This window comes from Protomyctophum parallelum (genome assembly GCF_964188405.1).
Source record: "Protomyctophum parallelum genome assembly, chromosome: 19".
Classification (NCBI taxonomy): domain Eukaryota; kingdom Metazoa; phylum Chordata; class Actinopteri; order Myctophiformes; family Myctophidae; genus Protomyctophum; species Protomyctophum parallelum.
This window is the reverse complement of record NC_139717.1, coordinates 38,591,424-38,617,818: the sequence shown is the minus strand read 5'-3', so window position 1 is coordinate 38,617,818 and position 26,395 is coordinate 38,591,424. Positions and strand designations below refer to the sequence as shown.

Here is a 26,395-nt window from a genome sequence, read left to right as displayed (position 1 = left end):
TAGGTTCGCTTTATTAATTTTCATGAAAACATTTCATTGCAAGAGTTGTGAAAATAGCAGGTCTACAATTAACCGTCTGCGGGCGTTGTGAAGCTTGTACTAGAGCTGCTATTTTCAAATAGCCTATGCAGGTAGACGGAAAAGACGCTTGCGTCACAATCACATTTGTTGTGAATCAATACCGCCCCCATCTGGCGGAATCAGGTTAGGTCTAGTCTCACGTAGCCAGACAACTATTCCACAATCTCCGAATGGAATGCTATATAGAATCTAGAGTATATACTAGTCTAGTCTAAGATATAGAATTTGAAAATTGCGAGAGGCAACAGATAGGATAGGTCTAAACAGACCTGGGTCTAAACAAAGGGCTTGTTTTCTTAGTTGCTTATTTATCTGACAAAATATGGCAACACTGCCATGGGCATGTCAAATGGAGTCGGAGTGGAGAACGATCTCTTCCGGGTCGACAGAAAAAATAGCACAGCACACCGATGAAGAGTTAGCGGGCCAACAGTTTTTTTTACCAAATCCAAGAGAGAGAAAGCAAATATTGGACTTATAAACACTTCCAATACAGAACATTCCACTGTATCGGTCTGTAACCACATGACACAGGTGAGTCGCTTCGTCAACTTGTAATGAATGAACCAGCTGTTTACCGGCTGAGTGCCTGTAGATTAAGGCTAATAGCTAGCTAGCTGCTATCACTAGCACAGTGGTGCATGTGCCGCATGTGAGTTGAGGAGCAGCCCTCAAGCGGACTAGCCAAAGTATATATATCACTCATTCTTGAGATGAGGGACAAAAGTGGAAAAAACATGTCCCACACATAAGAGCCTTATTATTGTTAAAAATAAATTAATTTAATAAAAATAAAAGCACTTGCAAAGTTACATGTAATACAGTTGTGCATTATTATGCCATTAATTTCATTATAATTGTTTTCATATGCCATCTGAATTAGTTAAAAGCAGGCACTGTACCCAAAAACGCCTGTATTTAGCCTGTCCCCAGCAAGTGGTCATAATTTCAAACTGCTATAAAAGTGTCTAATACTGTCACAATCACATAAATATACATACTAAATTAAAGTAGATTGTCAACAACATAGCAAACAATATACACAATAATTTTAATTTATTTTTTCCATTAGTTATCTCATATCAAATGTGTGTCCCACGTCTCCCGTCAACTCCGTCAGGTTTTTTAAAAGTCTTAAATTAATCAGAAAATATTGTCGACAGATTTAGCCTGAAGACTCCTTTTCCAAGTCCCGTTTGTATTTGTTGCAACAGTGGAGCACCTGGTCTGACAAGCATTCAATTGTTTGATATTTTAAACAAACAATGTTGATATCAGGGTGGTCACAGCTTTTACATGTCAACTCCGTCAGGACATTATTATGATCTTTGTTAAGAATTCCAAAATAATGTTTATTATTTTAGTTTAGGGTTAGGTTTAGCTAACAAATGAAGCAAAAACTAAATGGCTACATTGTACTACAGAGGGTTAAGATGAAAACAAATGACATTTTGTCAACTCCGTCAGACGTCAACTCCGTCAGGTTTTGTGTCTGACGGAGTTGACATGTATCTGACGGAGTTGACAAAAGTGTTCCTAAAACAATAAAGTTATAGTTTTTGAATAATGGGACGTATTCTAATTTGGCACACAGTTAGAGCATGCCTTAAGGAACATTTTTGGCTATAGGGCCATCACAGATTCGTCTCGTGGTGACCATGGCAGCCATTTTCCAAAATTGCCGCCACCTGATGTTATTTTACAATAACTCAAGTTCTACACCACCTAGGATCTTGATTCTGGTGACTAAGACTACATTTTCAAGGATGAGGGATACAGTGGTACAATTTAGATTTTCCCTGTGACCATGGCAGCCATTTTTCAAAATGGCCGCCACCTGCTGTTATTTTACAATAACTCAAGTTCTATACCATCTAGGATCTTGATTCTGGTGACTAATCATACATTTTCAAGGATGTGGGATACATTGGTACTATTTAGATTTGTCCTGTGACCATGGCAGCCATTGTTTTTCAAAATGGCCGCCACCTGCTGTTATTTTACAATAACTCAAGTTTTAGACCACCTAGGATGTTGATTCTGGCGACTAATAATACATTTTTAAAAGATGAGGAATACAGTGGTACTATTTAGATTTGTCCTGTGACCATGGAGGCCATTGTTTTTCAAAATGACCACCAACCTGCTGTTATTTTACCAATAACTCAAGTTTTAGACCACCAAGGATCTTGATTCTGGTGACTAATCATTACATTTTCAAGGATGAACTTTCTCTGGGAGGGGTCAGGGCTTATTTCAGCTGCAGGTTGAGTTGCTACTGACAGGACATTAAAAGGAGGTGGGCTTTCTGGCCTTTGACTTGTCCCTTTCAGGTACACAAGACGCACAGTTTGACTTCACTGGCCACTGCAGTGTGGCGTTGTATCTTGGTGGCCTCCTGCCAGTGTTTCTCCATCCTTCTCATGAGCTCTGTGTTCTGGGGCTCTGTTATAGTCAACTTACATTGTCTTGGCTGGAGATTGCTTTCCTGCAGGGTCCAGCCCAGTCTTGTGCAGATGGCTGCTGGCCCACCTGGAGGCCCCAACCTCACTTGTTCGGTTGGTGTGATTAGGTGGGGTGGTCTTCCCCAATCAGGATGAAGGGTTTGACCCTTTCAAACGGCAGTCTGGCCAAGTGTCTGTATTTAGTTGTGAGGCTAGATACAGGATACGATTGCTCACCCAGCCCCAGGTGACTTGAGGTGAAGGCTCCTTTGATTTGGTAACATTGCTTTGGTTGACATGCTGGGGACACAGAACGACACTGATGCCTTCAGTGTCTGCACATCCTGCCTGATAGTCCTGAAGGCAGATCTTCTGTCTTCAGTCTTTCGCTCACTGTTCACTGCTCACTGTTCACCTCAAGCAGGTCTTCAAGGTGTTTGCCTTTGCACAGGCTATATGGCTAGGACTCGTGCTTCAACCACTCAGAGAACTCCAACATGGTGTTGGTTGCTCCTGGGCCGCAGAGCATTGTGCGGCAGAATTCAGCTCTCATCTCTGGTGGCAGCTTTTTGAGGAGTCGTGCAACATTTGAGCCGCATCAAAGTTCTGTGTCTCCCTCTGGGCCTAGGGTAGACACTTGCTATTTTCCGTAACACTAATTGGTGGGGCTGTCCAAACTTGTTGTTTAGGTGTCAATCGGGTCTCTGTTGGTGAAGTCGGATCTAGGTGGTCTAGAAGATGAGTTAGTCAGGGGATTATTAATACAATCTGGTAATAAATTCCTTATCAAGAATTTTCTTCACCAATGTGTTTGGAAGGGTGTCTACTAACATATCCGCTGAAAGTTGGGGTACCATCAACAACCTATATAAGGCAAAATGTTCATTATGCTTTAAGTAGCATGTGACATGTCAAACTAGGGAGTTTGCATGATTCTGAATGCATTCCAAGCATTAGCTATGCACAAAGAACACTCCTTGGGCTGAAAACGGCCATAGCCGTCATCACAAAATGAGGTCAGCACATTTGGGCCAGTGGATATATGGCCGAATTTAGCCGAAGGGGTTTGACCCCTAGTTTGGCCATAGACTCCCTAGTTTGGCCATAGCCACTTGGTATGGTACCCAACTTTCAGCAGCTGTCAAAAATGCCCCTAGGGTGGTTCAATAGAAACCAATGTGGGATATGTTAGTAGACACCTTTACAAACACATTGGTGAAAAAATTCTTGGTAAGAAATGTAATCACAGATTTGACATTATTCTGATAATATTCCCTGACTAAATTGGTAAAATAATAGCAGGTCCACCATTTTTGAAAATGGCTGCAATTGTCACAGGATAAATCTAAATAGTACAACTGTATTCCTCCTCCTTGAAAATGTAGCATTAGTCACCAGAATCAAGATCCTAGGTGGTGTAGAACTTGAGTTATTGGGAAATAACAAAAAGTTGGCGGCCATTTTTAAAAATGTCTACCATGGTCACAGGACAAATCTAAATAGTACCAATGTATCCCACATCCTTGAAAATGTATGATTAGTCACCAGCATCAAGATCCTAGGTGGTGTAGAACTTGAGTTATTGTAAAATAACAGCAGGTGGCGGCCATTTTGAAAATGGCTGCCATGGTCACAGGGCCAATATAAATAGTACCACTGTATTCCTCATCCTTGAAAATGTGGGATTAGTCACCAGAATCAAGATCCTAGGTGGTCTAGAACCTAAATCAGTTAAACTTGTCAACTCCGTCAGATGTTCGTCAACTCCGTCAGACGTTCGTCCCGTGATGTTTTTGTTAATTTCCAAAGAAATAGAAAATTCGATGTTAAATATTTTGTGCATATATATTGAAACACCAACTGAAATGATACGTAATGATGATTTTTTTTTTTTTTTACATGGTTTTCATGTTATAATATTGAAAATAGAGGTTGAAATGACGGATTTGAGAAATTGGATATTTCATAATAGTGTGATATTGGAAAAAAACAATATTAAAATAATTGTATTACTTAACTTGATTACTGAAAGCCAGTATAAGATAACTGAGGACTTTATATTATTGTTGAAATTATCAAATTCAATTAAAAAATATTTTAGTGTGTCTGACGGAGTTGACATGAATCAGGTATTAAGTGCATAAATGTCCCATTTTAGAAAGAAATGTTATGCGAAAAACCTGTTCCTTCTCAATATTGGTAGTTGAGACCTGTGTCTACAAATACATCCATTTGATTTGAATGTATCTTAAAAAAAAAAAAAATCCAGTTTGAAAAAAGTTTTGTCCCTTATCTCAAGAATGGGTGATATATAATCTATATTTTTGTTCTTCGGCCGTGTTATCTACTGACAGTGCTCATCATACAATCATAATGCGACTACCAACTTTATTTTCTTCCTCCAGTTTATGTCATTAATCTTAAATTGGCTGAATTTGTTTGTCCAGCTGGATTCTGGGCTGCATTGCATCAGACATAGCCTTGGATCTCAAAACGGTCATAATGATAATATGTGACATTGACGTGTGAATGAACATTGTCCATTCCTATACCATGTCAGTGCAGTCTGTATTTTAAATTCCGTTTTGTCCATTTGTTACTGTTTTTTCAAGGATGAACCATTTGACCCCTTCTCGTTCTTATCCATTAAATTAAATGTACACTCTGATAATGGATTAATAACTTAATTGTTGTTGTTGATTTGATCCCTTTCTCATTCGGTTTTTTTTTGTTCACAGAGATGCCTGGACTCAGCTGTCGATTTTACCAGCACCGGTTCCCAGAGGTGGAGGATGTTGTGATGGTGAACGTGAGGTCCATCGCGGAGATGGGTGCCTATGTCAGCCTTTTGGAGTACAACAACATTGAGGGCATGATCCTGCTCAGTGAGCTGTCACGTCGACGTATCCGCTCCATCAATAAGCTCATCCGCATAGGTCGCAATGAGTGTGTAGTGGTCATCAGAGTAGACAAAGAGAAGGGTAAGACCTGAGGACCGATTCTGCAAATATCTTCTATATATCTATATATCTTCCTAACGGTTTTCTGGTAAACTTACGTTAACGTTTCTATGTCTAAAAATTGCGTTCCCATAGAAATGTTCACTTCTGTGCTTTTTTTTCATCGCACCCAAACCGGAGCGTTATGAGCGCATAGAGAACACAGTTGTGAACTGTAACACATCTTTTTAATATAGGAAGATATACAATCTTCATTGGAGTCACTAGAGGCGCAATGGACTACACATCCTACAAATGGTCTCCTAAGTGGGCATCAGACGGCAAATCCCGCAAACATCCAATGGTTACTGTTACTAGTTCCCGAGTTTGTTTCTGAGAAAGAAAATGGTCGATAATAAAGTAGATTTTCTCCTGATTTGTCTCGCTAAAAAAATCCATTTTAGTATGAATATCTTGGAAATATTGTGTGCCTTGTGATGATTGGATCCAGTATTTAGTTCAGTGGCCATGGAGCTAAATCGTTCAGAAGCTGTGTTCACGTTCATCCTCCCATTGGAAATGAGTATAGTCCAACATTCTTCCTGTCTCCTAAACATGTGTCCACCCACTTCACGCAGACACGGGAAGTAAAGTAAAGATGGCACCTCTTGCTGTTGGCCTCTTGGACCGTAGTCAATTTATATTAAAAAAGGCGATCTCGGCGCAGAGGGTGTTTGGATCAGAAGGCGATCTCGGCGGTAAAAGTTAAAATACATTGGCCTATTCCCCCACCAGCTATGTCATCCCTGGGCAACCGGAACGCTCGCAGAAAAACACGCTTGGTTAGACATAGTTTTACTGAGGTTTAATAAGGTTAGGTTTTGGCATAGTTTTACTGAGATTATGTTTAGGAATAAGGTTAGGTTTAAGCATAGTTTACTCAGGTTACGTTACTGGATTTTCCCCAGGCCAGCGTGTTTTTAGGGCGAGTGTCCTTGTATTTATATATATCCTAGGACCACATTGGAAACAAGTCCCCAGGACTTTTATTGTTATTTTTTAGCCTAGCCTAAAGGCCTTTTCATAGTCCAGTTTTCGGTGATGAGGTGACCACCGCTATCACCCACACACACACGTCACTGCCAGGACACAGGACAGCACTGCTTTTATTTGCTCCATGGCGAGCTGAGCTCCTGATGTAAAAAAAACAACTCCCGAAACAGAGCAGCAGCCAGCGGGAGAACGAGAGAACAAAGGAATTAAATAATAGAGATTTGAGCATGGTGATGGACCAAGATCATTGCCATCAAAACCTCTGTTCTGGTGTACCGAAAACTCAACTATGAATAGGCCTTATGTGTTAATTTACTTCTGTGTTATTTACATCTTTAACTAATAAAGTATTACATTAATCAAAAATCTACCACAGTATTGTGTTTGCTAAATAAATAGGTTTTACAGTAAACCTTCTGAAGTTTTTACTTCAGAATGACCTGCCTAACAAGCAGCAGCATGTTAAATAGCCTGTAGTAATGTTTTCCCTTCTCAACTCTCTCTAGGATACATTGATTTGTCAAAAAGAAGAGTTTCTCCAGAGGAGGCCATTAAGTGTGAAGATAAATTCACCAAATCCAAAACCGTAAGTCAAATTATGACTGTCATTATTATTCATCCCGTAACCCACTGTTATCATTTAAGTTTTATTCTATAATAATTGTCAATCATTGATCATTTGGTTTTTGGCTCTTTCAATCCCGTCAGCTCTCACATGATTTATTATACTTGACATGGAAACGTAAAAAATATAATCATGTAGAGGGTCCAAATGGGAATAGGATGGCTCCCATGTGGGTCTCGGACTGTGGCTGTGACATCAGTCATCTATGTATGACTGACTCTCAGCCCTAACAGAACCCCATTGATTTCCATTAATACAAATGGTTGGTTGCACTGACAACCATCTGGGCTGTCGCGATTGCAGGTGTACAGCATCCTTCGACACGTGGCAGAGGTGCTGGAATACACCAAGGACGAACAGCTAGAGAGCTTGTTTCAGCGCACTGCCTGGGTCTTTGACGAGAAGTACAAGCGGCCAGGATATGGAGCATATGATGTCTTCAAACAGGCTGTGTCGTAAGTACTTCCTTAAGACTATTGATTATATTCACATGCCTGCCATTTTGCTCTTTGTACTTTCTATCTATACTGTAAATGTCTTTATGACATGGCACCTAATAGGAGGTGGGCTGTCTAGAAGAGGTTTGTCTGTGTCCGTCTGTTTGTGCACTTTACGGCTACTCTCGTGAGTCGCGAACCACTGGACAGAAGAGGGACATAAATTCCTGAATATGTTTGTAAATATTTAAAACCGGAGAGGAAAATAACATTGTATTTGGAAGTAACTATGACATCACACACAGAATCAATATGACATCTGAGATCCGCATGGAAGCAATGTTGTAAGACTGCGACTGCGTCTATTCCTAGCTTTGTGTTTACTGCGTACCACGGAATGTGATGATTTGATTGGCTGAGCATGGAATTTGATAAGAGAGCAAGTGTGTGTTTTTTTATTTATTATTACCTGACTGGAAGTCATCACAAAAGATGAGAAGTCTCAAAATAAAGATTCCATACGAACATATTTGGAAGGCAAAAGTATTGGAAACTCTAGACATGTTGTTTTTTCTCCCTCAATATGAGATTCACTCTTAATACACTGCAGGTGTTTTATTAGAATGAAACTGCCATTCAGTTCTCTTCTGAGGCCCATTTTACACGAAGGGTTTCCATAGAAAACGGCAAAATAAAGAATCGTTGGACTTCTCCTTTTTGACTTCCACAGAGATCCCGCCATCCTCGATTGCCTGGAGCTGACAGAGGAAGAGAGGGCTGTGTTGATTGACAACATCAACAGGCGACTCACTCCACAGGCTGTCAAAATCAGAGCAGGTGGGTGACCTTGCCATAGTCGCCACCAAGACACCCGAATATACATTTTAGCATTATTGTGCATAAGTGGGACCTAATAATAATGGGAGGTGCCCAGTGTCTAACCACAATGGTATTCCCATTAGCATTACACAACTTTACCGATCAACAGCTAAACCCCAGATTCTTTTAATTGTCATTCTTTCTTCTTCATGGATTATGTTCAGTGTTCACTATAAGATGTTTATCCATCGCACAGACATTGAAGTGGCGTGCTACGGGTATGAGGGGATCGATGCCGTCAAAGCTGCCCTGCGGGCAGGACTGGGCTGCTCAACGGAGGTCATGCCTATTAAGGTGCGATTAGCTGTAACCTGAAACATTAACCCATCAGTCCACAGATGACATGGACACTGTATTCAACCAGTGTTGACTTGTGCTTGGCAGATCAACCTGATCGCTCCTCCACGGTACGTGATGACTACGACCACTCTGGAGCGCACAGAGGGCCTGTCTGTCCTCAACCAGGCCATGGCTGCTATCAAGGAGAAGATCGAGGAGAAGAGGGGGGTCTTTAACATCCAAATGGAGGTGAGAAGCAGCACTTTATGAAAACAATTTTTGTCTTTATATACGTTTGTATAATTTGACACTTTTACCTACAATGAATTTTAAATCCAGAAATCTGTCAGATTTTGGTGAGCTCAATTTTGTCAAGGAGTTGGAGAGTACATCAATTAAACCTTGTACTTTAACGCACATTTGATGAATTCTATGCTGTAGCTCTGACCGGTCCGATTGTAATTTGCATTAGCCTATACACTGAGTGAAAATCCTGCTGCTGCTTTCTGGGCTGTTCATTTAAAGATGGTGGTTGATTGGTCACCTTAATGCCGTCAAATTGGCTTATTCGGGAGGTATTTTTCTACTGTGAATATTATTGGTAAGCCCAAGCACTACAGATATTGGCTCTAAAATCACCAAACATACCCTTTAACTGTAAAGGAAAATACCTTCCCCATTCCACCCAAATCATGTTTTGAATAAATAAAGGTACTTGCCTTCTGGAAATGCATTCTGTTATGTATGCATCATGCAAATAAATGTTCCGTAAACCATATCCCTCAGCCCAAGGTGGTGACCGACACAGATGAGACAGAGTTGGCCCGGCAGCTGGAGAGGCTAGAGAGAGAGAATGCTGAAGTGGACGGAGATGACGACGCTGAGGAGATGGAAGCCAAAGCAGAGGACTAGCCCATCCTCAGGCCGTTGTGGAAAGAATGCCGAATATTGAGAGGAAGGTGGACAGACCTTGTCATGGTTACGCAGTCACCCAGATATTCACTTTACACATTAGCTAAATGTTAACCCAACTATTCATTGGCTAACGACCCAGTCTGTTTTGTCCCAGGAGTCGATGACACTAGACAGACAAAAACAGTTCTCAATTTATATTACATATTTATCTTTTATTTTTAAAATACACCGTATGATACAAATTAAACAATAGAGCCATTCGCAAACAGTGGCCTTCTTTAATTTCTTCCTAAAAAGCCCAGTCTTCAGTATCCATGCAGCATCACCTCTGGCTTGTCACAGGGATGTGGTTCAAACAGGGGAATGTAGTTTCTCGTCGGTGTCAAGTTAACACCGGTCATGGGTGACTTTTTGTTATGTTCTGCTTCCAGTTAAAAGGTTTTTACAGACGGGATTTTGCTCTCATTAACCTCACACATCAATAAAGATCTGGAAGTTTTGATCTCAACGCGTCTTTGTCTGTTTCTGGAGTTAGGGCAGTGGAATTTCACTAGCTGCCTCAGCACTGTACGATACACCTTAAATGACTGTGTATTCAGACTGGGTATACTCACTGGAGATTCAGAACAATACAATACAATAATTCAGTATGGTGAAGAACCATACTGCAATGTCTCGCCTCAATAGTTCTTTAACCGCTACAATAACCTAATTCATAAATAAATACTGAAACCAGATATAATCATTAAGGAAAGTTTTGCATGTACTATGTAAACTCTTCATTTCAAATGTCCAGCAATTAAGTTGCAAAAGACTTTTTAAATAATTTGTGGACCCCTAAAATAATTTGGCGACCCCCGTGCACAGGTGCATGATGGGAGGCTGAGTTTTTAGCAGCCATTATGTGATTTTGGGACCCCCACACGGTAACTGTCATTTCTCGACTGTTTCGGATGCGGTGCGTCACACTGGAACCGGGCTGGCCCCCTGGGCGCTTTCCTGGGGTCTGGATGTTCTGGGGACTAGGGGTGGGATGATATGGTACCTCATGATACAATATATGTGGCGATATTAGGCCCTCGATAATGATAATATCACGATATTCGATATTGTGATATTCGATATATTGCATTTGCAAGAGATTTCATCAACTATGTATCACGATATCTGCAACTGAAAATAAAAGGCAAAAATCAGGAATTGCTTTGGTTTTGGGTATTCTCTTTCCAGTATGTCAAACGATTCTGATACTGGGCTTTTATTGGAAGGAGACAGCTAAAGGAGGCCTATCTTTCTACTTTTCAAACCGATCATAATGAATGAATAATTTTGTGTCAGAACCCAGTAAAATGTACTGGGCTCATGTATTGAAACCAAGTCCTCATGAAATATTAAACAGTTGCCGGTGCTCACTGGTCATTTTAACTTTTTTTATAACAATATTGCCTATGGTAATAACATCAACGACACATCAGTTTAACTTGAACAACCAATGTAAATTTGAAGCTATGATTCCCTGCTTTCATGACATGAAAAAAGAAAAACTGGCAGTCCCTCAGTCAAATCTGGTCACAAATGTATTTATTTATTTATTGCACATTCTAGGCCTACAGTTAGGCTAATGACAAGATCAGATGCAAATAATACAATACAAAATCACACCCGTGTGAAGTGAGGGGCACTCGTATAACATGATGTAAATTTGTCTATTTGCTCAGACACTATGACGTAAAATTGTCAATGGGAATTTAATGTTTGTGTAGGACAAAGTTTGTGAACATACACTAAAAGCTGGATATAGGAGGGGCTAGTGCCCCTCAAAAGCGAGGGCAGAAAAGTGAAGACTGCAAAAGTGACTGGCCGCCGTGCCGGAATGACATTTGTGATAATTTGATTGGCTGAACATGGAATGTGATGTAAGCTATGACGATTCATTTCAGTCTGAGAATATAAGCCTGATTTATCATCCTAATGAATGATGATGGTGTCCTCCTGAAAGTGTACATAAAAAACTCACAACCTGCTTCAATTCTGCTCCCTATCAGAATACTGTAGCATGCAGCATTTCTCTTTTCTTCCTCTGGAGAAGTCTCTAGTTACTCGGCTCCTCCGAGCCCTGATACAGCGCTGCAGCAGTTTGGGGCTGTTGGCACTGCAAGACATTACTAGGCTCTATAGTATAGTACACTTCAACAAGACAATCCATAATATGTTCACTAAACATTAACATTGTGAATTGTGTTTAGTACCAGTTTATCCTGTGAATCTCTGATGTCATCTTGATGTAATTCATGAGTTCTGCATGGTAGACTGGCCATAAACCTAGCTGGATGACATAGATCTATATGGGATAAACTCCTTGGGCACTGTTTCAGCTCCATCCGAACGCCAATTTGATTTATAAAAAAATCACACCTGTGTGAAGTGAGGGGCGCTCTTATGATCATACATCATCTCATTCCATATTGATGACATAAGGAATCGTCATATATTATAGAGATCCTAGCTCTGGTCCATAGCTCGACCAGAGCTATAGAGATCCATGATGTCATCCATATGATCTCTCATAGTTCTTGCTTCTGCTGATCTGACCGACTTCATACCAGGAACCAAAACTCATACACAGAGATGTGCGTAATTTAAAGAAGGATACTTGGAGGCCAGTGTATGATGTCAGAGTACTGACATCATGAGTAATGACATCAGGGATATCCATATTTGGGCATTTGCTGATTTTCTTTTCTGCCTGTGAAGAAAGTCTCCACATACTGTGGCGCGACTGCGGACAGTGCAGAGCTAATAACACTTGCTGACCTCGAGATCCTGATACCAGACAGGATGGTGTGGATAGCAGTGATTCAAGAGTCCCGAGTTGGTGTCGGCTAGTCCGTACTCACACATTGCCTTGCTGATTCATAGATATTTGCGGAGAATTGCTGATCCAACAGACTACACTCCCTCGGCTCATCGGTAATACATGCACTGTTTGAAGACAATCCATAGATTTAAGGATATATAATATATCATAGACTCTATGATATCAAGGTACTCTATGACATATAGTACCTTGGAACTCCCCCCACAACTTCTCCATGCCATGCCACTCTGATAATCTGAATCAACATGACTGTTTTGGTTATGGCACATTCACCTGTAGATGGCAGGATTTGTCCTGCTATCTCTTTTCAGGGGTTTGTTTTTTGTGGCTCCATATGCTTTAGAGCTATAGACATCTAAATTATATTTCACTCAGTTGGAGTTGCACTGTTTCAGTGTAACAGAATGAAAACCTGAGCTGATTGAGGGCTCCATGGTGCACAAACTCATCATTCCACTGTAGCCAGTTTATGATGAATGAATTCAAACCTTTATTTTAATGGAAAGGACAATCAATGCCAAAGCAATCACAAAGGATGGCACAGAACAGCTGGCATGGATTACCAATTGCCATTAACAGTTTTAACGTCATGCCGTTTGCATTTAGAAATGGATATTAATGGACACCTGCACAAATCGGTGGTATGTATGCTTGGCAACGGTAAGCATGCGTGTCACATACTTAAGCTACAGTATGTGACATCAGACCTGAGCTGTATATTGAAAGAGCGAGGGACAGATAAGGACAGAGATACACACGGACCATGCCAGAGAAGGAGACATTCAGCCAACGCCAGAGAGAGACATACATTCTGTCCATGTGAGACAAAGGGAACTGAGAGAAACCACAAGAGAGAGAAGAGACAAAGACAAGAGTGTCGGAGTCAGATTGTACTCAACAGAACTGACAAGGATCCCAATGTTGTTTACAAACAGAGAATGTGACCAGGGCTTGAGTGCTACAGACAAGTTTCCCTCTCAATTCGAGGTCAACTTCACAAGCATGGGAGAGAGCACCCCAGACTGGTCTGATGAGGTCTTCATCCATGAGGAGGAAGAGGAAGAGGAGGAGGAGGATGAGGAGGAGGAGGAGCAGAGGGACATGGAGGACATCTTTATGCTAGACTTCACCGATGCAGAGATCCGCCCCTTCATTAAGTCCTATAAGAAATTTGGATCTCCACTTGACAGGCTAGAGGCCATCGCTAGAGACTCTGGGCTGGTGGACAAATCTATGGCAGACCTCAAGCGGCTGGGAGAGCTGATCCACACCAGCTGTGTGACTGCAGTCCAGGTGCATGAAGAGCACCTCAAAGAGAACCCGTCTGAAGCAACAGATTCTAAACGCAGAGGTATCAACATCAAGATCTCTGGAGTGCATGTCAACGCAAAGTCCATCATTCAGAATGAGGAGAAATTGGAACCGCTACACAAGGCTGTACCCTCCAAACGAGTGAAGAGAAACAAGTTCCAGCTGACATGTCAGGTCAAGATTGTGCAATTTGACACTGACTGGAACCGGCAGGATGATGTTAACCTCTTACTTGCCATCTATAAGCATGGATATGGTAACTGGGATCTGATCAAGACTGATCCTGACTTTAAGCTGGTTGAGAAGATTCTTCCTGACGACCCATGTAAGAAACCCCAGAGCAAGGAGCTACAGGCCAGAGCAACCTACCTTCTCAAATTGCTGAAAAAGGAGCAATCCTCCAAACAAGGGGAGGAGGCCAGTGTGAAAAAGATCAAGGTTCTCCTCAATGACAAGCAAGGGAACCACATCTCTTCCCCTCTTCTGTTAGACAACCCCTCTGAGGTGGCCAAAGTGAAAAAAAGGAAACCTCCGTTGGGAAAGGAGAGCATGGTCCACATGGACGAGCATCACATCACTTCCCCTCATCTGTTGGACAGCCCCTCTGAGGAGGTCGAAGTGAAAAAGAAGCGTAAGGTAAAAAAGGAGAGCATTGTCCTCAAGGATGAGCACGAGACCCACATCACAGATGAGAGTCTGACAGACAACCCCTCTGAGGAGGGCAAAGTGAAAGACGACGAAATTGACATGTCGTCCACCAGGATGATGCAGAAGAAAAAGGAGAATAGAAAGAAGAACGGTGAAAAACAGAAAACGCCTAAAAAGGAGAACAAAGAGAAAAAAGTCCCCACGCCTAAAAAAGAAGGGACTAAAGGAGGAAAAGGGAAAAAGACCCCAGGCAAGGTACGCATCACCGCCGCCGGCTCTGAGGTGGTTCCCATAGAGGAAGACGATGAACTAGACCACGAGACGTTCAACAGCTGTAAGGATTACATGAGGCCTGTAAGGAAGGCCCTCAAGCAGCTCGATAAGCCTGCTGAGGGCTTGTCTGATCAGAGACAGATCCAGCACATGCGCAACTGCCTGCTAAAGATAGGAGACCAAATCACAGAGTGTCTTAAAACCTACAATGACCCAGAACATGTCAAAACATGGCGGCGGAATCTCTGGAATTTTGTCTCTAAGTTCACAGAGTTTGATGCAAGGAAGCTTCACAAGATTTACAGGATGGCACACCAGAAGCGCCCACAGCATGTGGAAGAGAAGGAAAAGAAGGAGAGGGAAAAGAAGAGCCCTAGGAGGGTAAGGCCTGTCAGACCAGTACCCTCTTGTTCCAGTCGCGACTCCACAGGCAGCACACAGCTGTCGACCTCCCGGTCAATGGCTCACCCCAATGGTCAACACAGAAACCAGAGCAACGAGAGACAATTTGGGAATGATGATGGGGGAGATTGGCAGAGGGACAGCAAGCACAACTACCGAAGTAACAGCAACCAGACACGGCAAGATAGTCATCATCCCTACAGGGACAGAAGTTCCCATGGAGACTCTTACCACCGCAACAATAGTCCTCCTCGATCCCCTGGATGCTCTCGCCGCAGCTCAAGCCGTTACCGCAACCATAGTCCTCCTCCATCCCGTGCATATTCTCGCCGCAGCTCAAGCCACTACCGTAACAACAGTCCTCCTCGATCCCGTAAATACTCTCAGTGCAGCTCAAGGCGTTACCGCAACGATAGTCCTCCTCGATACTCTCAGCACAGCTCAAGGCGTTCCCACGATAGTCCTCCTCCATCCCGTGAATACTCTCGCCGCAGCCCAAGCCGTTACCACAACGATAGTCCTCAATCTCATGGATACCCTCCTTACCACATCTCAAGCAGTTATCGCAACAATAGTTCCCCTCGAAAGAGGCCGTATGATCAGTATGGCAATGACCGGAACCACACGAGGCATCAATCTTATTACGAGAGGCATCCAGATGTCAAGAGAAGACGTTCTGATGAGTCCCGTCTATCCAACCACCACCAGGACAGGGCCCGGTCTCCTGCTCATGATCTTAGGAGAATACACGAACACGGGCTGCCAGAGCCAGCCACACCAGAAGGGCCAGCCACACCAGAGCACACCACACCACAGCACGCCACACCAGAGCACACCACACCAGACCACAACAAGGAGGATATTGATACAGTGATGAGCCCAGTGGGATCTGCACCAATTTTGATACAATGATGAACCCCAGTGGGATCTGCACCCAATCTAAACTAAATGGAATCTACACTATACTGTAGATCATCCTGTGCACTGTTGAAATAGTTTTTCTTTTTTCCTTTTTTTTGCACTGAGGTGGGATTAATATATATTCTCGACTTGAACAAGACCTGTCCTAGCCCCAAATGGGCCCTCAGTCCCTACACTCCTTCTGTAGCTCCGAGACGAGGTCCCACCGTCTTAGTCTTCCACCACGTTTCAGAACGGGCGCATGCATTTCAACTAGGAACATTTCTTACCATTTTCTGCACATCGTATCCAAAAAGAAAGGTCCGATAATGAGCTAAACTAATTTTACTTTATTCCCGGACAAGAAAATCCAAGTTACGGGTTGAAGCGAGCGTTTAAATCGCAGGGACGTTGCAGCTGGAGAGGCAGCACTAGTGTCCCTTCTGGTCGAATATCGAGTGAACTGAAGTCAGTTGGAAAAAACTATGGTTAATTGCACTGAAGTCAGTTGGAGAAAAACTATGGTAATTGCGACCCCCTGCGCTGCACTGCCACTGGCACTGTCTGGCAGGTACTTGTTTCAGCTTTCTTAACCTTTCTAATCAGGTTGACAGTGGAGTTCCCCATAATCTTTTGCCAGGAATCCCCCCGTTGCCTGCACTACATCTGCTGACTAATAAAAGAGCTCAACTCAAGGACAGTCTGTATAAGAGGCTTATGCTGGGTGCAGATTGAGAAAATACGTAGGAGGAGAATAAAATCCGCACTCTCAGTAATAGTCTTTAGGTTAGAAGTCTTGTTTAATAATGATATAGGGTCATTCATCCACTGACGATCGGCCTCTGCGCCGAAACACGTCTGTTTGGTTTGACTGCTGCTGCGGATCATATATTAAGACTCCTAAAGACTATTACTGAGAGTGCTGGTTTTGTTGTCCTTCTAATGAGCAGCTCGTACAGAAGAAAATACCGTTTAGTTAGCCCGCACTGGCCTCTGAAGCGTACTGACAGACCTTGTATAGTAGGGTACAGGTAAAAAGCGACAACGTTTCGATGTTTCACTTACATCCTCGTCAGATGACCTGACAAAGATGTAACTGGAACATCGAAACGTCGCTTTTTACCTGTGTACCCTGTTAATAAAGTAAGGGCCTAAATTGTCTGAGCTGCTCCAGTGCCTCCTTCTCTCATTATACCTGTCCTGCTTCTGAGATGCACCAGACTGGCCTGCCATAGGCTAGAGGCACGTTTGGAACACGTTTGTGAACACCCCAAACAGTTTTTCAATTACTTGATTCAGTAATTAGATATTTGATATTCATTTTAGCTGCCCCGCCCCCCTTCCTATACACCCAACCTTTTTCTGGTGACTGATATTGTCCTTCTAATACGTGAGGGGGCCGTGTTTTCATTTACTGTTTTCATTTATTTTAAATAATTCTTTTGGAAAAGATCCTCCTCCAGGAGGAGGCCAGAGGAGACTAAAACATCAAAAATAAGTATTAAAAATAAACAAAAACAGTAAATGAAAAAACACAAATTAGGACAGGTGTTTTCGATGGTTAAAATGGAGTTTGAAGTTATAATTGGTTTGTATAGGGGGCGGGACAGCTAAAATTAATATCAAATATCTAAATACTGAAAATATCTAAATACTGAATCAAGCACAGTAAAAACTGTCTGGGGTGTTCGCATAAGCCTGAGTAGATGATGAAATGACCAAAGGTTGTTTTGAAAGTGAAATATCCCTTTAATATTTATTGACAATGTATTGTTCTGCACAACATAAAAGTACAGACATACACTCTACATTTATTATATGTCTTATTGTGATGTTATTCTTCTGTAACCTACCTACTCTACAGGTATACATTTTACTGCTGTGCTGATGTCTCTGGTGCCTGAATTCCCCTTGCAGGATCATTAATGGTACAGTATCTGTCTAACCTTCCTCCAGTGTTAAACCGGAATCATATATATTGTGTTTTTTATCTGATTGCTTCATATTGTGTTTTTCATAATTCTGATTACTTCAACGGATGCACTGTACCCTGGAATTTAGACATTAATCGGTGGGCTGTATGTGTGAACGTAAATGTCTTGCACGCACACATCAACACACTATGCACGTACACGCACACATACACACACACACACACACACACACCCATGTGTGCCCTCTTTGTGTCAGCACCGAGGAAGGAGGATAGCCTCATATCCATGATATGAGGCTATCCTCCTTCCTCGGTGGATACAACAACAAATTGGGAGTTGACTTCCTTCTACGTTGCCTTTTATAACATTGCATTTTGAGTTTCCAATTTTAATCAGCCTACTTTATCTTTTGGTGCAGCTTACTGGTACATACAAACTCCTTCAAGTGAAAGACAGCCGATGGCCAGTGGAGGTGTTTCACAACACCCTGGATGTGTCTGCAGAGTGCATACAGTATGTGGTGTGGATGGTGATCAACCCAGCCTAGAATCAGATGAGTCTCTTCATGGGCAGTTTCAAACCACAGGGGGTGTGTTGAGACTGAGGCCTTCTGGTAAGCACAGATGAGTCTCTTGATGGGCATATTCTAACCACAGGGGGTGTTGTTGGAGAGGCCTTCAGTGACCTGCTGAAGGTTAATTATGACAGTTGGAGAACGACGTATCCATAACTCACAGCGTGGACAATTAACATGTTTATGTATTCTGTTTGTGGTGTATCCGGTGAGTGTCTTGTAAGTATAAGTCCATATATGGGTTCGTCCCACAGACTTCTAGACTCCATATTTGAGCATGCCTGACAAATAACTTCATATATGGGCATAATAGGGACACATTATAATTAATATGGACACACATACATCGTTCTCCAACTATTGTAATTACCGGTAATCTTGTTAGCTGATAAACAAGGTAAACTATGATAGTTGGAGAACGATGGGTATCCATAACTCACAGTCTGGACAATTAACATTTGTGTTAATTAACGTTTATGTATTCTGCTTGTAGTGTATCCGGTGGTGAGTGTCTTGTCAGTAGAACTGGGTTCGTCCAACAGACTTCTGACATCTGCATAGACTCCATATTTGGGCATTCCTGGGAGTGCAGTGCCCGGTGTCGAGCCGTTCGGACCCACGGTTGTCCAGAACCACCCTGGCCTGTTCTGACATCACAAATACATGCCTGACAAAGAACTCCATATATGGGCATAATAGGGACACATACATAATAACTGGGTGGGGCATTCATTTCCAAACGGCATCATTCCAAGTAGGCCAATCAGTGCACAACGGGCACCACTCTAGTAATAGAAATCACACCCGTGTGAAGTGAGGGGCACTCTTATCGCCGTACATCATCATGACATAAAATAGACACTATTGCTAATTTGCTATGACACTATGACGTAGAAATCTCAATTTATTGTCAATGGGAATTTTATTTTTGTGTAGGACAAAAATAGACACTAAACCGATTTGCTCAGACACTATGAAGTAAAATTATCCATTCATTGTCAATGGGAATTTAATGTTTGTGTAGGACGAAGTTTCCTAAATTCACTAACAGCTGAATATAGGAGGGGCTAGCCCCCTCAAAATTGTATAGCTCATAGATAGTTATATACAGTTTAAATTAAATTATATCCTCACTCATTGGACTAAACTCTGGTGCAGGGGCTCTCGCCCTATCGGCTGAACGAAGACACAGGCAGGAATGACGTGAACTGGCAGACTGAACCCTGAACAAACCTCTCAGTGGCTATGTCTGACTGCAGTAAAAAGAAGAAAGAAATTAAGCTGATTTTCCGATGCCTAACCCTACAGCAGGTGAACTAGTAAATTAAAACAAATACAGATATTACATTTGTGTACTACCGTGGCCGACACTGCTGGGACCAAATTGAGACGCTATATAGTGGGAATTGGTGATATTGGAAAGTGGCACCCGGGGATGTGACGAAGCTGCTGTTGTTGACTATTTGGGAGTGAGAATAATATTCTCACTCCCAAATAGTCAACACATATTATGTGTTGGCAGGGCATCATCCTCTTTAGTAGGCTGAAGAATAAAACTCAAGACATGTCCATACAGTATATAGTAAATAAACATTCAAAACTAAGAAATACTAGAAACACTAGAATAAAGAAATGTTTAAACAGAGCTGTGTCACAGTGCAACATTACAATGAAATGTAAATTGTGTAATATGTAGACAACTGAAAAACTAGAAACAGATAATGTAAAATAAATGGCTAGACATGTGCAATAGATTTTATAGATTTTTGTAGCATTAATCATTTAATCAGTTCATGACAACAGCACATAGTTTAATACATTTAATTGTAACAGAATGATCAAGCACCTTTTTGGAGTTACTGGAAAAAAGAACGGGACAACCTAATGGTCCTAAACAATTAACTTTAATTATACAATAAATTAATAAAAAGTTTTATTTTCCCTCATCTTACTGATGGCTTTCTGCAGGTCTGACTGTTGGATGGGACGGATAGAATCCTCCGAACCATTTTCATTTAGGGGTTGTACAAAGTCTTGGAGACACAGCAGTGCGGCCTCGCGACATATCTCTTTGAGGTCACTTCCTGAAAATCCCTCAGTTTCCTTGGAAACATCACAGAGGTCCACAGACAAATCCACCCTTTCATTGTTCAAGATCACTTTCAGGATCTGTTCTCTCTGCTTCAGACTAGGCTGTTTTATGTGAAACCTAGAGGGCATTCTCCTCAGGATGGCTGCGTCTATATCTTGAGGACGATTAGTAGCTCCCATTATAATCACTTGATGGTCATCATCGGTATCCAGTCCATCCCACAGACTCATGAACAGAGCTTTGATCAAGGCTGTGCTCTCTTGATCCGAAATGGAACGATTCCTCAAAAACGAATCTATCTCGTCTATGAATATAATAGAGGGCTGTAGTTTAAAGGCCAATGTGAATACAGCAGTAGCCAGCTTCTCTGATTCACCGTACCACTTGTCTGTCAACGTAGATGGCTGCAGGTTGATGAAGCGAAACCCTGCCTCCTTGGCTGTTGCCTTGGCGATGAGCGTCTTACCACAGCCAGGTGGTCCGTACAGCAACACACCTTTGGGTGGTTTTAACAACTTGGAGCCTCCAAACAGGTGTTTCTTCTGAACAGGAAGGATGACTGTGCCTTTCAGCTCCGCTATGACCTCATCAAGACCAGCAATGTCATGCCACGTTGTATGCATACCGAGAGGGTCCACCAGAAGAGCTGCAATGATCATCTCATAGTCTGACAGTTTAACTTTCTCAACCCCAATCTGACACATCAGCTTCTCTGCCTGTTTCTGAGCTTCTACTTTCTTCTTCCTGGTGGGATCGATGGTGTCGCTCCATCTGAAGGTGAGATAGGTGAGGGCTCCACATATGGTAAGCATGAAGAGATGGCCCACAATGGCCTCATTGCGTCCCAGATGTGCCATGTTTTCTCTGCAGAAAATCGCACCTCTCCTGTCACACAATGACTTGTCACGTTCGTGTTGCGTTAGTGGTAAAGTCAGTAATAATACACACAATCTGAAAAAATACAAATTAACTGGGAACTGGCCCACTACACTTTGTGAAAGTTGAGGGGCTCCCTTTGTAAAAAGCAAAGGCTCAGGTATGCATACTACGTTTTTTTGGCTCAAACTGCCCTTCACACAGTGTGGGTCTACTTTTATGCTGACCTGCTTACGTCATTACTATGAGGTTTTCACTGACCTCATTTGACTTGGTCGATTACCACACCATATTAGTAGACAGACTAGGATTTTGGTGGCATAGGAGCTAAATTAATTAGTGGTGTTGTGGGTGTGATTATATTGAGGAAGTATTTAGACACCTAGGTACATGGGTATCTTGGTGGTATAGCGAATCTTGTTGACCAGACCCATTGCAAGATGCTGTACTCTGTCGTCAACCGTAAGGGCCAATTCATACTTAGAGCCGAATAAAAGTCGGTTCGGCTCTGTAGAGCCTACAATGTGACGTCATTTGAGGTTCGGGGGGGGGGGGGGGGGGGGGGGGGGGGGAGGGTACCGTCCTAAATTCGGCTCTTCGGTGCTACTGAAAATGTCTGACGAGCCGAAATCATTTTCGACAAAACAGCGGTAAAATAAGAGTATGAATCGGCCCTAAGCCATCCCAGCCTGTCGAAGTGGGCAGGGGTGAGGTGGGTTCGGGGAGTGAGGCCAAGTAGTAGCTTGACCAATTTGTTTTGGGAAGTCTGGAGCCTAGTTTTAAGGGCCTTTGAGGTGCTGTACGTGTTACCAAGAGGTACATGCATAGTCAAAGAAACCTTGTACGAGGGCTCCTGTTAGGGTCTTCAAGGTGTTTTTGTTGACCAGTGAGGAGATCCTGTAAACTTTACAGGATAAAAAAAGTCAATCAAAGAAGATTCATTTACAGTGTAAAGGAATCTTCTTTGGTTGACTTCTTTGATTACGTTGGTGGCCATTTTATCACCGGAAAGATTTGCTTCCAGGATGGAACCATCTTTTTGATGTGATAATATTGTCAGTAGTTTACAATTTACATTTTATTTGGCATTTAGCAGGCGCTCTTAATCCTGAGCAATTTACAGTAAACAGTGGAATATCTATATAATGAAACAATGCATACCGGTATATGCATGCTGTATATACGTATATATTATACACACTACTATACAGTAGAGTGCTATGTCTACATAAAGGAAGGAACCATGTAAATTGAATGGCCACAAGAGGTTGCAATTTGGTCATAAATCCAAATTATCTTGCACAGTATGCCCTATTCTTATACCTGTACATTTACTCATCCCACTCCCAGAGACGACCACCATGAGTAAAGAGGTCAATATGACATTGGCTGGGCTTGGGGTTTGCCTTAGGGTTCAATTGATACAATCTTAATTCTGCTATTCACACACTAACCTCCTGCTACAATTAACACAATACATATGATATGAGGGTTTTTTTCAGCCAGTGTGATGACTTTATGATATTATATAATAAAATTGCCAGTAGGTAGGTACTATTTATTATAAGCCTATATTTATCTTTTGCTTTATTACTTGCAATATTGCTGAGCAGCCTAAACCCAAGAATTGTAAGCCTGCTCCTACACATAGTGATATAAAAACTAAAAAGTCCACCTAAAGCATTTAGTAAATGTGGCCGTGGCACAGTATGGGGGAGGCTCCCCCGGGGAGGCTAAACCAAGCCTGTAGCTAATTCATCCATGGCCAAAAGGACATAAATATCTGAGGGGACCTCCTTCTTTGTTTGCCGTTTAGTCACCTCTCTCTCCCGTCTAAAACCATTAAACGAGGAGCCGCCACTTCTCCCGTTAGCCCTGCATTCCTAGCATTCCTCCATTCTGATGTCAGGAGAGAGAAGGGACGGGACACAGACATCTGGACCTACGTTGTACCAGAGTGGTCGACCAGGGGGGCACACAGCAACAACACACCGAGGGTCCCAAAGAATGAGCAACACGTCGTTTAAAAGAAAATACTCACTCAAGTTCGGAATATTTGGTGACTGTTTAGGTTGTCTGTGTAGAAGCAGTTCTCTTTGGAGCGGTTAAGTTTTTACACAAGTCTCTGTCTATTTTTCGCCCAAATGACTGAAGATCGTTTTTTGACGCATGGAAGCGCGAAGTAAAACACAGTTTGAGGATTATCGCCGTTTAAAGGATTTTTGAAGTTCACCTCTGTCGAACTCTTTCGTCGAAGGATTTTAAAAGTGAACACCACAAATCGTCATGTAGCGCAGAATCAAGGGTGGGTGTGCTTTTTTGTTTTGTTTTTGTTCTAGTCGACCTACAACAATGGCGTTTTGAGCTCTGTTTTAGCATATATTTGGCTGTGTGTAAATAGTTTCCAGCCTATCCCCCCAAAAAACGTTGTAGTCGAGTGGCTGCGCTGCAGCGATAGAGTCTCAATGAGCAGCAGCAGGCAGGCCATATGCGCTGCTTGTCCACGTAGGGCACCTTCTGCCCAAGCAGACGCCAACATTAGGGGTGACGGGGGTCTAGACTCTGCGGCTGGGGTTGCGCTTTTATCATAGCTAGACCAGTGGTTCTCAACATTCTCAGCCCCCCCCACCCTCCCCCTTAAACTGGGGACCCCCAAAACCCTGACAAGCACTTGGAATGTAGGTTTTGAGGAATTACATTTAGTTTGACTTGGTTCCACAGATAAGCGATGATTATTTGTGAGCTAGGTCGACTATTTTCACAATGTATGCCCCTTTCTTACCGGTATGTTATTTGACTATTTTGCATGTATAGTAGCCTACATGTGTTTATAGTGTAGTTTGCACTTTTGATTCAGTAGGCCTGATGGTCTTTTCTTTCTTTTTTAAGCTAGCCTATTCAAACGTTCTTCACCTGGGGACCCCCAAAAATGACGTGGGGTGGGATCCCATCCTGGGGGTCCTGGTCCACATGTTGAGAACCACTAGTAGTAGGCCTATAGCTAATTACTAGATTGTCAAATCAATCCATAACTGTACCCTGGATTCTAACCCGGGTCTCCTGCATATGAGACCAAATTTCCACCACTCTCCAAACATGTCCGCTCGTCCTTACAGAATGATGAAAATTACATTTTTATTATTCATTAAAATAAGTTCCGGATTGCAGCTTTAACTGTGAACATGTATATTTAAAGTGCAGGCTTAGACATGTAGCTTAGTAGCTATACCCAGCTGTCGATTTGGTTAAATCTGTTCTGTACACAAATTGATAAATTAATACTGAGGTAGGCCTACTTTTAATATGCAACATTATTTTACTAGTCTTATATTATAATAATAACACTCGATCACTTGGTTCAGTTTTGGTGGCCTATGTGTAGGGATTTCCTAATCTAGGTAGAGTTGCACATGGATTTAATTATGCTGAAAATACACGAATACACGTTTTAAGTGAACACACACAAGTTTCATTTAACTTGTTAAATGTGCTAGAAATGCAGTGTGGTGCACGTTGAACTCAAGGACTTTGGTATCTAGATAGGCCTGCCTGGCTGCTACACATTACAGTAAGCAGGCCTAGGCTAGATGATGTTTTTGCTGGTCTACAGTTAACACTAGTTGTCCACTCACCTCTGCTGTGCCTGCCACTGCCACCTAAATGATGACATTAGCACATTGCTGCTGATCTGTTTGGTCTGCTCACACACTTTGCGCGATTGCGTTTGTGCGCGCGTGAGTGTGTAAATATATGTTTGGACATGCACCTATAGGATTAACACCATCATTGTAAACAGGGAGAGTATACGTAAAGGCAAATATAGCATTGCTGCAGGAGGCGCATAGGCCGCCTTGTACACACACACACACACACACACACACACACACACACACACACACACACACACACACACACACACACACACACACACACAAACATCTGGCTGTCTTTATAAGCTCAGAGGCATGCTGTGTAAATTATAGTGCCAGAGCAAGTGGCTGGGGAGCGTACAGCAGCTTTAAAACACTGTAAAGAAGTTGAAGGAGACAACAAGTAAAAGCCTAATTTATGCTTCGACACAATGGTGTGGAAATGAGTGAGTTTCAGTGAGCAACAGGCAACAAAGCATAAATTAGTGAGTGGGGTGCGTAGCGTAACAGTGTTAGTCTGACGTCCCAATAATCCGACTACCCAATATTCCGACCATATAGAGCCCATACTAACCCTAACCCTAACCATAGAGCCCCATACTAACCCTATCCCCAAACCATAGAGCCCCATACTAACCCTATCCCCAAACCCTAACCATAGAGCCCCATACTAACCCTATCCCCAAACCATAGAGCCCCATACTAACCCTATCCCCAAACCCTAACCATAGAGCCCCATACTAACCCTATCCCCAAACCCTAACCATAAAGCCCCATACTAACCCTATCCCCTAACCATAGAGCCCCATACTAACCCTATCCCCAAACCCTAACCATAAAGCCCCATACTAACCCTATCCCCAAACCATAGAGCCCCATACTAACCCTATCCCCAAACCCTAACCATAGAGCCCCATACTAACCCTATCCCCAAACCCTAACCATAAAGCCCCATACTAACCCTATCCCCTAACCATAGAGCCCCATACTAACCCTATCCCCTAACCATAGAGCCCCATACTAACCCTATCCCCAAACCCTAACCATAAAGCCCCATACTAACCCTATCCCCTAACCATAGAGCCCCATACTAACCCTATCCCCAAACCCTAACCATAAAGCCCCATACTAACCCTATCCCCAAACCCTAACCATAAAGCCCCATACTAACCCTATCCCCAAACCCTAACCATAGAGCCCCATAC

At 42.5% G+C, this 26,395-nt stretch overlaps 3 protein-coding genes across 3 annotated transcripts in view; 2 read left to right on the top strand and 1 right to left on the bottom strand.

The window, feature by feature from the left end:
* The first annotated feature begins 465 nt into the window (after window positions 1-465).
* Window positions 466-10,160, top strand: eif2s1b (eukaryotic translation initiation factor 2, subunit 1 alpha b). The gene is made up of 8 exons (XM_083790123.1): window positions 466-615; window positions 5,264-5,506; window positions 7,024-7,103; window positions 7,446-7,597; window positions 8,310-8,416; window positions 8,655-8,752; window positions 8,843-8,986; window positions 9,524-10,160. Exons 2-8 carry the CDS (start codon window positions 5,266-5,268, stop codon window positions 9,647-9,649), a joined length of 948 nt encoding a protein of 315 aa, XP_083646249.1. The 5' UTR covers window positions 466-615; window positions 5,264-5,265; the 3' UTR covers window positions 9,650-10,160.
* Window positions 10,161-19,874: 9,714 nt separating this feature from the next.
* Window positions 19,875-21,521, bottom strand: LOC310876966 (outer mitochondrial transmembrane helix translocase-like; the record flags this gene model as incomplete). Its single annotated transcript, XM_083790614.1, has 3 exons — window positions 19,875-19,888; window positions 20,525-20,762; window positions 20,853-21,521. The coding sequence occupies 3 exons, from the start codon at window positions 21,519-21,521 to the stop codon at window positions 19,875-19,877; spliced, it is 921 nt and encodes a 306-aa protein (XP_083646740.1).
* Window positions 21,522-23,361: 1,840 nt separating this feature from the next.
* The window catches only part of LOC310877103 (tyrosine-protein phosphatase non-receptor type 14-like), a 56,952-nt gene continuing 53,918 nt past the window's right edge, over window positions 23,362-26,395 (top strand). Inside the window, exon 1 of the mRNA XM_083790805.1 lies at window positions 23,362-23,845. The gene's annotated coding sequence lies outside the window, so the exon portion shown is untranslated. The remainder of the gene's footprint in view (window positions 23,846-26,395) is intronic.